Raw genomic sequence first — 13516 nt, 5'->3', positions numbered from 1 at the left:
CATGATGATCACCCTTGAATCAGAGAAGTCCAACATTGCAGAAAACTGGATTGACCCATATCAGCAAATGAAGATAGTTCTTTTAGAAAGTGAATGGTTTTTAGTAGCTCATTCAAGACCAAGATGCCTTTAAATACAGTACTTTGCATTAGAGCAAGGGTGACTTGCAAAAATACGCTGCTCCTGGGAAAATCTGCTTCTCTCCTAGTAGTCATGATTGCAGCTAAACTCCTAAAGAAGTCTGATGGGACCAGCAGACTATGTCATATTTCCTGCTGCTCAGAAAACCCTGGGGCTACACCTCTGCCCCCTTGATGTTTGGGTCAGGAGCGCCCATAATCTTTCCCCACTGGCTACACTAGCTAGGACTGATGGAAACTCTAGCCTAAATGAATAGATAAACTACATTTGAAGGGCCACAGTTGTCCACCCCTGAAAGAAGAGGTGGTGTCATCAAGGCATTGTTGAACAGGCAAGTGAGGGAGAAAGGGCAGAGTCATTTCAGGGAACTAGAGGGCTAAGTAGAGAAGGTGAGTGGAAGACAAATAGGGTAAGTAATGGAAGGAGCAGACTTTGAACATTAGAATGAGAACTCTAGACTGGATCAAAGAGTGGCGAAGATACCACCATATATATTCTCAAAGGCTTTCACAGCGGGGATCTGATGGTTGTAGTTTTTTTCAGTCTGTTTGGCCATGTTCTGGATGTTTTTCTTCCTAATCTTTTGCCAGCCACAAAGACTGGTGAAATGTTAGGAAGAAAACTCTCCCGAACACGGCCAAACACCCCGAAAAACCTACAGCAACGATACCACCATATGGTTGTGGTGGGTTTTTCGGGTTCTTTGGCTGTGTTCTGAGGACAGGAGTAGCATGCTTAAAGTAAATACTCAACTCCCAAACAAACTGCACCAGAGCACAGAGTGCTACTCCTGTCCTCTGAAGATGCCGGCCACGGAGACTGGCGATCCGTTAGGAAGAACATGGCCAAAGAGCCCGAAAAACCCACAACAACCATTAGATCCCGGCCTTGAAAGCCTTCGCGAATACATTGATACCACCATATGTTTTAAAGATGGGTGTCTTAGATTAACAGGATAGATGATTCTGGCAGCAGATATCAGATAAGAGAACTGAGAGGTGGAGGCGGGATTAGTAAACAGAGGTGGGCACTACTATATGAAACACCATGGGTAGGATTGTCCGCTTTTTTAAACTAGCTGTCTCTCCTGCATTTTTGAAAAACAGTACAGTTGTTTGCAGACAATAACAGGAGAATTATCTTTATCCCTTCTGTTCTGGAAAATACCAGGAGCTGACTTTTCACATCAGGCTGCTGTCAGAGGCATTAGAAATGTCAAGCCACGCCCTCAGCCCCAAAGCAGCTACCTGGCAATGGCAAATCTTGGACTTATAAGCAGTACGCGAGATGCCTAGATAGCACCCGGGTGAAATGTGACTTGCTGCTGATCTACAAAGGAGGTAATTAAGTTTTTGACATTTTGACTCCTCTTCACCCTGAGAGCCTTTCAAATCATCTTGCAAATATTAGAAACAAGAGATGCACTCTAAAAGACACAACACAAAAGGAAAAAGGGAGTGAGGAAGAAAAGCAAACTCAGATGTTTGATCCTTGGTTCTGAAATTCAGCAAATATATGAAATGGAAGGGCACCTTCCACTTGCTAGTTGAGGGAAGGGGAAGGTCCCATCTGGAGTTCCTTTGTATGCCAGTGGAAGGCTCTGAGGAGGACGGCTGGTCCAGTACCATCCCAGCTTGAGTGCTGTCATTTCCCATCGAGAGGAAGGAGAAACCCATAACTCCCCAGAAGAGGAAGTCCTGAACTGTATGGAGAGTGACCATGTGGAAAGTGGGAGAAATTTAGGATTCTGCATGAGGAAGCCGGGAGGAGAAGAAGGGAGGCAAGACCACAAAAACTATGGGATGAGAAGGAAGCCCGAGAGTGGGGGGAAAGAATAAGAGAGGAGTGAGCTAAGATAGGACTGTTTGAAACCCCCACAGTTAACCCATTCTGTGTTCAAGACTTGAACCCCTTCCACCCACCGTTGTGTGAGGAGCAGAAGTTGGATATCCTTGTTGATGTTAATACCTTCTTAGACTTACCAGAAATAAATGTTGATGTTTTGGATGCTACAAAACAGTCATGAATCCATTCTAAGAAAGTGTCAAACACCAAAGCCCTCTTAAAGCTGAGCAAACCCTTTACAGGGGCTCTGAGCCTTCATTCCGTTTTCCATTCCAAAAGTGATTTTTCTTAAAGTGCTAACAATATCCAGAGCGCAAGTCCATCTTTTGGTCTCCAAAGGGTGCAGCGTTTGCCATGCCAGCTAGGACTTATGGGAATGGAAGTCCAAAACATCTGGTGAACCAAAAGTCCTCCACACCTGCTTTTGCATAGAACTGCTTGTGGCTATTGCCCCCTGATCCCCCCACCCTTGTTGTTTGCCACGCACTTGACCGATTGCAGGAACTATGCACCATGTCATCTAGACTCTAGCCAACACAGAGTTACTTTTTGCAGTGTGGCAGGAAAAGCCCCATTTGACTGTTGACGTTTATCTGCTATGCATCTCTAAAAAGGATAGGGGAGGGAAACTGGGCTTTACACCTCAGGGAGCTTGGGGCCCCAACTCATAATAAGTGAGAAGTGAACAGGCAGTGTAATCCTAACTCAAGGGTGCACTTGATTTGGCGGGTCTGGAAAGGGCCAAAGCATCTTGTACAGGCAGAACTTCTTCCACGCCTTGTGCTGTTTGATCTCAGAACTCTGCCTCCAGAAGGATCTGCCAGCACAAATGCCACCCACACTGGCTGTGATCAGCCAGCAGGAGGAGGTGCCAAGCTACACCAGAGCTCAACCTCCTGCATCCCAGGAACACAGCCATAGATTTACTTTCTCGCAGGATTGGGAGAGCAGAGCATCAGCTGGCCTAATGTCATCTTAGCTTCAACTTGGCCCTCTTACCTAGTTACGATTGCACCCTCAATTTTATTACCCTGGGCCTTGCTCATTGTTTATTTGGTGTGCTTCTATGCCATTCTTTTAACTGATGCTTTATTATTATTATTATTATTATTATTATTATTATTATTATTATTATTATTATTATTATTATTATTATTATTATTATTATTATTATTATTATTATTATTAACAAAATTAAGATTATTCACTCCAACTGTAGTTTTACTTTCATTTTGCTAAACCACTACTGTACTGAAAGGTGTTATGATGGATCTTTAATAGGCTTGGGAATCAAAATAGCAAACCTAGCAGCAGCGGCCAGGAACTTTTGTGGTGCAAGCACCGCAGTGGCATTCAGATGTCACAGGAAAGGAAGTTTGCCTTCACACACCCCTTTCATTCCCAAGAAAGCTCCTGCACTTTTAAAGGCACAAATCCTTTAAAAGAGGGGGGGGGGGATGCTGGGCTCCGTCATTCTTTGCCCTGAGTCAGCAGTTCTTGGTGATGCTCTCCTGCTCTTCCTACAGCCAAGAGCCAGGAGGACCTATTTTCCCAAAGGGCTTTCTACAAGGAAGGGTATTAAAAGGCACAGGAGCCTCGGCAGACAAAAAGATGGCAAGGCGAAGAAAGGAAAGGAATCGGAGGAAAAGGGGGGGGGCGGGGAGATGCGGCGTCGGGGTCCTGCTCGCCTTTGGTGGAGACTTTCCAGCTTTGCGCACCGGAGCTTTCTCGCTCCGCGGCAGAAACGCGCGCCTGAAGCCAGAAAAGATCGGACCTGCGGAACATCTGTCTCAGCAAAGCAAGTGTTCAAAGGCAAGAAGAGGGGAAAAAATAAATAGCCTCCGGAGCTTCGTTTTTCAACGAGGGCGGGTGCTTCATGGGCCGTCCCGGGGCTTCGGGCAGGGCGCAGGCGGGCAGTCCGTCCCTCGGGGGGGGGGGGGGCGCCGGTTCCTGGGAAGTCCTCCACCCGGGAGGACAGCCTCCGCCGACCGGGACGCGCAGGAGGCCGGGCTCCGCCTCGGGCGCCGGGTGACGCGACTGGCGCCGTCGTCATCATCATCATCATCCCCGCCCCCGCGGCCGGGCCTTGCTCAGCTGTGTTGTAGGCGAGGAAGGCGCGCCCAGGTAGGGAGCCGGGCTGGTCCGGGCGGCGGAGAGAGGAGCGCCTTGCCAGGCGGGCCTTGGAGGGGGAAAGAGCCGGGCTCGCCCAAGGGTGCCGCCTCGGCCCGAGGGCCGGAGTAGCGAGACCGGCTTGCCAGCAGGGCGGGGATCGCGTCGGGGGGTGTCCCCGGTCGTGCCCTTGGCCCGGCTTTTGAGAGCAGGGAGAAGAAGAAGAGCCCGCGATCCGGAGCGGCCGAAGCATTGCGCGCACCCCCCCCAATGAAGCAGCTGGAGACGGGGGGGGGCGCTTGAGATTCAAACCAGTAGACCCGTTGGGGGATCCCCAGTGTGGTCTGGATCGTGGTGGGCTTGGGTCCCTAGTCAAGGTTCCCAGGAGACTTGAGTTCGAATCATCGCTTGGCCATTAAAAATAATAATAATAATAATAATAATAATAATCACTGGGGGTGGTTCTGGTAAAAAACACTTTATAAAATACCCCTCGTACCTTGAAAGCCCTGTTAGGGTTGGAAAAAGTTGGCGGCACAGTGGTAGGTGTCTGGCCCTTGGAGTGTCAGGGATCGCTGGCGCTTTGGGGGTTCAGAGAGGAGGTGAAGCTGAAGCAGCATCTGCTCAGGGCTGGAATCTTGACTTCCGTGTAAAGACCAAACAAACTTTGGGGGGGGGAACCAGAAGCGGCGGCTCTACTTGAGTATACCTGGGGGTGGGGCTTTTTCTGGAACAATCACAACTGTTTCTCTGACATCTGGAAAATGAAAAGTGAAACCCCAGACCAGGCAAGAAGCCCCGCAATGGCTTTATTTACAAGATGAGTTTGCATATCTTATCACAAAGCTGTTTGCAGGAAGAGCAATAGTTATTCTTTTTATTTTGAACACACAGAGAATCAGGACAATTTTTAAAAAAATGTATGTCCTATCCTAGAACCCTGATGGTGACCTTCAGACCATGGCTTGTTTTGAAGCAGAAGTTACATTTGGAGAACAGGTCTTAGAAGTTGCTTTCTGAGAGTTCTAATTGTAAGATTTGGCTCACATGATCTGTTTATTTTATTCTACTCCTGTCTGGCCCTTTATAAACTCTGAGAATGAGGAGCAGCAATGTGAAGACAACCTTAACACAATCAAGCCATAGTAAATATGCAATAGGCAGATGAAAGGTGTGTACCTTTTGGGATGTGAAGAACAGCTGTGGGAACATGGGTGGCAAGTTTTAACACTGTCCATACTAGAAACAATTTTTCCCTCCCTTCTTTTCAAAGATTTTTTTTAAAGCTGATCAAATGGAAACTTTGATGAACGTAAAACAACAGTTGGGTGAAAGATTTTTCTCTTTTGAGAGGCATGAAAAAGCTTTATAAGACAATATTTTTGTCACTTGAAATATTAAGAGCTGCATGGTGTGAACATCTGTAGGGAAGGCAGTCTACAGACCTGGGTAAAGGTTCCCCTTGACAATTTTTGTCCAGTCGTGTCTGACTCTAGGGGGTGGTGCTCATCCTTGTTTCCAAGCCATAGAGCCAACATTTGTCAGAAGACAGTCTTCCGTGGTCACATGGCCAGTGCGACTTAGACACGGAACGCTGTTACCTTCCCACCGAGGTGGTCCCTATTTATCTACTTGCATTTGCATCCTTTCGAACTGCTAGGTTGGCGGGAGCTGGGACAAGCGACGGGCGCTCACTCCGTCGCGTAGATTTGATCTTACAGCTGAAGATCTACAGACTTTACAGCACAGAGGCTTCTGTGGCTTAACCTGCAGTGCCATCACGTCCCTCGCCGCGCTCTACAGACCTAGAGAGTATTAATTCCCGTTTACACTGTACTATAATCAGTATCCAGATCCAATATATGTTTCTGCACCCAGTGGCTTATGGGTTGCAGTAGATGTTTTGCGCTTCTCTCTTTGTTGTTAGAGTATCTGCACAGTTTTGTTTGTACAAAACCATGCCTTTTCCCGTTCTAAAATTCATAAATATGACACATAGTACCATTTCATTGGCAAATGTAAGTTATGAATGCAATTATTTACATTGCTGAAGCCATAAATAAATTCAATTCTGATTTAAGAATTAGTATTGCATATACCTCCTTTAACCCTGAAATTTCTGCTTTTGCTTGGAAAAACAATTTTCTCATGTCTTCGGAATATCTAGACTTGTTACATTAGTTAATAATTATGTGCCATTAGGTCAGTTCTGACTTAGGGTGACCCTTTTTAGGATTTTCCAGGTGGAGGATATTCAGAAGCGCTTGACTCTTCCCTTCTTCTGGGGACTGTGCATCTTTCCTAAGTCTACACAGGCTGATTCTACTCCCAGGAGGCTCCATGAGGAATCAAACTCCCAACCTCTGGCTCTTCAGCCACAGATCTAAACCACTGAAATCTCCAGCCAGCTATTTGAGCATCTCTAGAGGGCCACTCAACGAAACAACACACTATTCATCTGCCTATTGTGTATTTATTGTGTTTCATTTTGTTACGGTTGTCTTCACATTGCTGAAATTTTATGAAGGGCAGGGTATGACTAAAATAAAACAAACAGATAATGTAACTTGATTGATACATTAGCATCCCAATGAAATTCTTTTCTACCTTAGAGTGGCCCGTGGGTCCCCTTTAAAATGCCAGTGGCTTTGAGAAGAATTTTTCATCAAGATCCTGCTAGGCAGAGGCTGGTACTCTATTGTGTCATGCAGTTGGCTCGGTGCATTCCCACAATCTGGTGACACAAGCATTCCCCAAACGACCTTGCACTGCTTGTGCAATAAGTCACACACCCCAGTTGTGCAGTCGGTGGCATACTTAAATAAGACTTAACCTGAAAATAAGCCCTAGTCTGATTTTTCAGGATGCTCGTAATATAAGCCCTACCCCCCAAATAAGCCCCAGGTAAGTGAAACCCTGCCCTCCACCCTTGTGCAACAACCAGAAGAAAATGACATGACTGTAATTGAATAAATGTAGATTGCTATACATGAAAAAATATATATAATTATCCCCAGAAAATAAGTCCTAATGCATTTTTGGAGGAAAAATTAATATAAGCCCCTGTCTTATTTTTGGGAAAACAGGGTAGATCTGATGGCATGGGAAAACACACCCTGGCCCTTGTCGTCTCAGTCAGATACAGGCAGCTGAGTTCCTTATCTCTCGCCCTGGTTCACAAGATGATTTTTGTGGTGATGTTGTGGTTAGTCTGTTGGATTATGTTCAGGGAGGCTTGGTTTCCAAAGCCCCACTTGGCCATCAACCTCCTCTTCCCTAATCTTTGGTCCAGCCCTGTCTTCCAACTGATTTATTTCTGAGGGTTGCTGTGGACGATAAAAAAATGGGGGAGAGAATTGTGTGCTTTAAATGGAGGCAGTCAATAGATGTAATAAATGTAGTTACATGACATCCCACCCCACCCCCATATTGCATTCATGGGGGGAAATGCAAGTTAAAGCACTTTTGTTGACTTTCTGTACATTTGCATGCAAGTTTGTGCACATGACAGCCACCCACCCTCTTTGTTCTAGGATTTTTATGTGTTGCGCCAACTTAATTTGTGGGCTATTAACTTTTTTTTTATTATCAGTGGTCACATTGGAGTTCTGTTGTGATGGGAGCGTGGAGAAGGGATTTCATAGGATTGAATGGCTCTTGGTACATTTAAAAAAAAAAAAACATTTATTTTCTCACATATAAAAGTTAGTCCCTCAAAGAGAAGCGTACAGCGGTGCCTCGCTTAACAACGTTAATTAGTTCCAGTGAAATCGCTGTAGAGCGAAAACATTGTAAAGCGAAATTTAAAAGCCCATTGAAATGCATTGAAAACCTTTCAGTGTGTTCCAGTGGGCTGAAAACTCACTGTCCAGCGAAGATCCTCCATGGGGGCAGCCATTTTCCATGCCTGTGCAGCGAGAAATCTGTCCCTAAGCACAGCGGGGGGCCATTTTCTTCAACTGGCAGCCATTTTGAAACCCGACAATCAGCTGTTTTTGATCATTGTAAAGTGAAAATCAGTTCCCGAAGCAGGGAACCGATCATCGCAACGTAGTTTTTGCCCACTGGAATCGTTTTGCGATTGCAAAAGCGATTGCAAAAGCGATCGCAAAAACCTCACCGTCAAGCGGATTCATCGTTAAACGGGGTAATCGTAAAGCAGGGCATGACTGTATAGCCTTTTCTTGCCCCAGTGCTAGCTGGGAGCTTTCTTTCTGAACAGGAACTAGGCCTAGGTAGGCCCCAAAGATCAGATCACACTCTCAGAGTGGAGAATTATGAGAATGGTAGCCCAAAAATGTCATTTGCATTGCATACATACAAAGCAGGGCTTGGTGGAGTTTCGTTTTTTGAAGTGTGATTGCTAGAATCTTTCGTCTGTGCATGAGAGACTCTGATGGACCATTTAAAAAGTGATTAGTCCATGCTAAGACATGCATGACCACAAGCGTGTGCTTGTGGGCATGAGCTGTTAAGGTACTCTGTGTGCTTAAACTTCTTTCAGGTGTGTCTTGGGCAAGATGCCTATAAATCTGAATGACGTGATGCAGCTGCTGTGCCATATATCGGAAGAGCGGAAGATGAAAGCGGCCATCAAGCATTCTGGGCGGGGGGCCCTTGTGGCTGGAGCCACGGCTTTCGTCGGAGGTTTGGTGGGAGGACCACCTGGTATAGCCGTAGGTAAGTGAACGTCTCCCATAAGAAAAAGAGTGTTTGTGTGACTGTGGTGCAGTACCAATAACAATGCTTCCTGCAGCACTTCAAAGCCTAAAAGCTGTTATGTCACATAAGGGTTCGCAGACTGCAAGACTTCGCCTCCGCAAGGTATTTGCTGAAGTTGGCTGCAATCCACAAAAGTTTATGTTCAGCAAAATTATTTTAAGGCAGTGCGAGATTTTATTTTGCTAGAGGAGAACCTCGGTCAAAGACACCCCCCCCCCCGCCCGCTTTCCCATTGTTATAGCATTATTGACTCACTGCCTGGGATCCTGCTGCATAGGGCAGCCGGCTTGCTAACTGGGGCTGGTTAAAGGGAACATTGGACTTCCCTGTTACAACAGCTCCACTGGCTGCCGATCCATTTCTGGACACAATTCAAAGTGCTGGTTTTAACCCATAAAGCCTTCGGCTTGGGTACAAGCTATTTAAAAGATAGCATCTCCCTCTATGAGCCTGTCCCATAATTAAGATAATCAGGAGAGAGCTTTCTCTTGGTTCGTCCACCCTCATAGGCCCGCTTAATGGGGACACTGGAGAGGACTTTCTTCTGTTGCTGCTTCTGGACTCTGGAACTCCCTCCCACGGGAAGCTAAACTGGCCCCATCTTTGCTGTCCTTCCGTAGGCAGGCAAAGACCTTTCTCTTTAGGCAAGCTTTTCCTTGGTGACTGGCATTCTGAGGGATTTTGGATGGGGTTTTGGGTTTTTTTGTTTTTTGTTTTTGTTTTTTGAATGAATTGTTGTGCTCTGATGTTTTTAAATGTGTTTCTAAATGTGCCGCTTTGGATCCTTTTAAGGAGAAAGGCGATGTAAAAACATTTTAAACAAACAGTCTAGTAAGCTACATTTTAAGAATACAATTGTTGGAATCTTTACTATGCTAAAGTAAGTTGCAACTTGGCTGAGTGGTTAAAATGCAGTACTGCAGTCAAGCCTCTGCTCACAAACCGTGTTTGATCCCAAGGCGTTCAGGTACCCAGCTCAAGGTTGACTCAGCCTTACATGCTTCTGAGGTCAATAAAATGCCAGAAGCCAAGTGTTGTTTGCATAGTTATGTTGTAAATCACCCAAAAAGTGCTTTTGCGTCATGAGGTGCTATATAAGTCAAAACAACAACAACAACTAGAGTGGCCCCTTTTGAATCAGTAGAATGCACAGAGGTCACCAAATCCCTATTGATTCAGTGGGCCTACTCAAGTGCAACTTGGATTTCAGCCAATATGGGGAGGGAAACGAAGTACTTTTTAATTATTGGTGCTGAGTAATCATAATGGTTTTCCCACACGTTCAGGAATGGGGACATTTATCCTTGGCATGCTTGAAGTATAAACACTAGGGCAAGAAAACTTGTTTTTTACAGGCAGTGTTTGCATATCTCGTCTCAAAGTTGGATGGAATAACATGAAGACTGAGAACAGCAATTGGTCTGTTTCCTTAAAATGTACGTGGCTGGGATGGTTTTACTTTTGTCCTTCATGTCTGTCCTGCTCCGGGCTATGGTCTGAAGCCGAGGTTGGAAAAGTTACTTTTTTTGGAATATATGTAGTTCCTAGGATTCTTCAGCCACCGTGTGCACTTTCAGAGAGTTGACACCAAAAGTAACATTTCTTTTCTGAAAGCATACAGAATGCAGTAAGTTTTGCTGAAACAGGATGGATCTCAGTAGCCTGAGCGCTCAGACAGAAAATTTCCCAAGAATATGTTTCTGGCTTAAATTCTGTGGGGGAGAAAGTTGGAATATGTCTTTGGTAAGCATTTTAAAATTTATGACATGAAAAGGTAGCAGAGTGGCAGGAATGGCAAGCTAAGCAGAAGTCTCTTGGGGCCAAACAAGCACTGCTATGCATTTATTTAATGTGAATGGTTATTGCATTTACTTCAGTACGGACCGACCAGAACCTTGTTGTGTATTTCCACTGCCCTGATGCCAATGGTGTAACTTTCCAGTAGCGAATTGTTGCAAGTAAAGTTGCATACTGCCTGTCCTGCAGTGTACTGTACAGTCTTTTATGTTTGAGTTTCCAAGTTGGACATTCTTTTGCAGGCATGGGTAGCCTTTGATCTTCCAAATGTTTTTCCACAGCTCCATAACACGGGCTAGGCTCGTTTGCACTTCAGGAGGTTCTAGACAGAACATCTGGTAGGCCAGAGGTTTTCCGTCGTTAGTCCGTCATTCTCATATATTGCAAATCATGTTTCTTAGTGTTCCCTGACTGTGTGAATGATCAAGTCTTTGTCCGCACTTGGGGCCAGAAACTGCCTCTGAATATGGGAAAACCGGGAAGGTCTTCTTATGTGTGTTTTAAAGCTGCACCCACTTATATACCAAGGCAGCCTTCTCCAGATGTTCTGATTGGTAAAGCCCATCATCCCCTTGGCCTTGCTGATTGGGGCTAATGGGGTTTGCAGTCTTAAATATATGGATGTGCCCAGGCGGTAGTGGACTGTACTGAAGAACTGAAATTAGTACGCTTACTATGATGCAATGTGTTTGGCTGTTTTGCACCGTCAGCGGTGTGGAAGCAAATGCTCTTGGAAGTGGAGCATCTGTGGCCATTTGGAAAAGAACAACAGCAGCAGCAGCACATCTGTGTTCTGCAGTTCAGGGAACCTGAAATTTGCACATCAAGGGGGAACAAGCACTATTTTAAAGTACATTAATCAGTAACCATGGCTTGTAGCAGACTATTGGTTACTAAGGCTGGTTATGAAGAGGCTGTCTGGTGGTGGGAGACGTTTATGTTTGGAAGGGTAGCAGAGAATGTCTTCCTGGACAAGCAGATTCCAAATAGGTAAAAAAAAATAGTGCCACATCATTGGAATATAATGTGCTCCCAGTGAATTACTGCAATGATTATTATAAATAACACCGAGGGAGGCCTGGAGAGAATGAACAAGAATCCGGGCCTTCTTAGCAGTGGCCCCTCGCCTTTGGAACAGTCTCCCCCCCCCCCCGAGATCTGTCTGGCTCCCTCGCTGGGTGTTTTTAAGAGCCAACTTATGATCTGGCTTCTTTAGGCAGACTTTCCCTCCTGTCATCACTTGATTATTTTTATCTTTTCCCCATCTTGAATGATATTACTATTGTTGTTCTCTAGTTTATTATATTGCTTTTATGCCATTTTTATTGTTAGCCACCCAGAGTAGGTAAAGGTAAAGGTAAAGGTTCCCCTTGACAATTTTTGTCCAGTCATGTTCGACTCTAGGGGGCGGTGCTCATCCCCATTTCCAAGCCATAGAGCCAGCGTTTTGTCCGAAGACAATCTTCCATGGTCACATGGCCAGTGCAACTTAGACACAGAACGCTGTTACCTTCCCACCGAAGTGGTCCCTATTTATCTACTCGCATTTACATGCTTTCGAACCGCTAGGTTGGCGGGAGCTGGGACAAGCGACGGGCGCTCACTCCGTCGCGTGGATTCGATCTTACGACTGCTGGTCTTCTGACCCTGCAGCACAGGCTTCTGCGGTTTAGCCCGTAGCGCCACCACGTCCCTTGCCCAGAGTAGACTTGGGTCTAAATGGGTGGGGTATAAATTTAATAAAATAAATAAAGAAATAAATAAACATGTTACAGCACATGTACCTTTGGCCTTTGAAGATTGAGGTGTTGTGTTATTTATTTGGAACATTCTTGTCTAGCCTTTCCAGAAAAGGAATCCTTCTGAATGATAAAATATCAATGCAGTTTAAAGCAGTGTTCCTTATATGCAACACAGCATTCCCGTTCTGAGTTCTATCATGAAACTCTCCAGATGTTGCTAAACTCCCACCATTGGATACGCAAGCCAGGCTGGAGGGGAGTGGCAGTCCAACACTACTGGGGAGGTGTCACACGTTCCCCACTGTATTTTGTGCAGCCTGTCCTTTATCCGTATCTAAAGAGGTGGAGGCCAGATTCCCTGCATGGTGAAAAATGCCAAGCTTTGGTTGTGTGATTTCTGTGAGCCACCAAACCTTAAAATGTCTCTCTGTGTTGTGTTTCTAGGTGGTGCCGTTGGTGGCCTGCTTGGTGCCTGGATGACCAGCGGACAGTTTAAGCCCATCCCTCAGATTATATTGGAATTGCCTCCAGTGGAGCAGCAGCGACTTTATGACAGAGCCTATGCGATCATCAGCCATTTAGACTGGACCGATACGGCACAGCTCATAGCCCTTGTCATGGGAAATGCAGCCATTCAGGAGAGGTTGCTGGCCATGCTGACAAATTATATTACCAATGAGCTTAAGGCTGAAATCCAGTATGGACAATAGGTTCTGCTGTGAATTTGGGTGTATTTTGAGGTGGGTTCTTTTTGCGGGGAGGGGGTAGCACAGCAGACAAGTTTATTGTGGCTGTACACCATCAAGCCATTTCTTGTTTATGCCAACCTTATTAATTCATGGCCTCCAGAAGGTCCTGTCGTTAACATGTGACAATGAAGGATATTTTAAAACTAATAGGATTTGCTCCTAGTAGTAAATAGATTGCTATTAGTAGATTCCTACTAATAGGTTACTGCGAGTACCAAAAGCAATAGTAGTAATACTGATATTGCTATTAGTATCTCAGATTCTAGTTGCAATATTCATGCTATTGCTAGAGTACTATTCATTAGTAATAATGAGACTTTGGCAAAGTGTAATTCGATTTCCACATGGACGTCCAAAATTCCTCAATAGGAGGCTCATGTCATGTTGGAAGAGTGAATTGGGTTGATTTGA

General features: G+C 45.3%; 1 protein-coding gene across 2 annotated transcripts; it reads left to right on the top strand.

Moving 5' to 3' along the window:
* The first annotated feature begins 1423 nt into the window (after window positions 1–1423).
* Window positions 1424–13516, top strand: LOC110069792 (protein C19orf12 homolog). 2 transcript variants are annotated; one of them, XM_072980903.2, is made up of 3 exons: window positions 1424–1481; window positions 8600–8775; window positions 12801–13516. In XM_072980903.2, the coding sequence occupies exons 2-3, from the start codon at window positions 8616–8618 to the stop codon at window positions 13064–13066; spliced, it is 426 nt and encodes a 141-aa protein (XP_072837004.2). In that variant the 5' UTR covers window positions 1424–1481; window positions 8600–8615; the 3' UTR covers window positions 13067–13516. The 2 variants fall into 2 exon arrangements, with proteins under 2 accessions (XP_072837004.2, XP_020633006.3); XM_020777347.3 differs by lacking the exon at window positions 1424–1481 and adding an exon at window positions 3994–4110.

The sequence above is a fragment of the Pogona vitticeps genome, chromosome 10 (genome assembly GCF_051106095.1).
Source record: "Pogona vitticeps strain Pit_001003342236 chromosome 10, PviZW2.1, whole genome shotgun sequence".
Classification (NCBI taxonomy): Eukaryota; Metazoa; Chordata; class Lepidosauria; order Squamata; family Agamidae; genus Pogona; species Pogona vitticeps.
This window is presented reverse-complemented; position numbering and strand designations above follow the sequence as displayed.

Coding starts and splice junctions, on each gene's coding strand:
- LOC110069792 (XM_072980903.2), top strand. CDS start 8,616: ATGCCTATAAATCTGAATGACGTGATGCAGCTGCTGTGCCATATATCG. Junction 8,776..12,800: donor ACCACCTGGTATAGCCGTAG/GTAAGTGAACGT, acceptor TTGTGTTTCTAG/GTGGTGCCGTTGGTGGCCTG.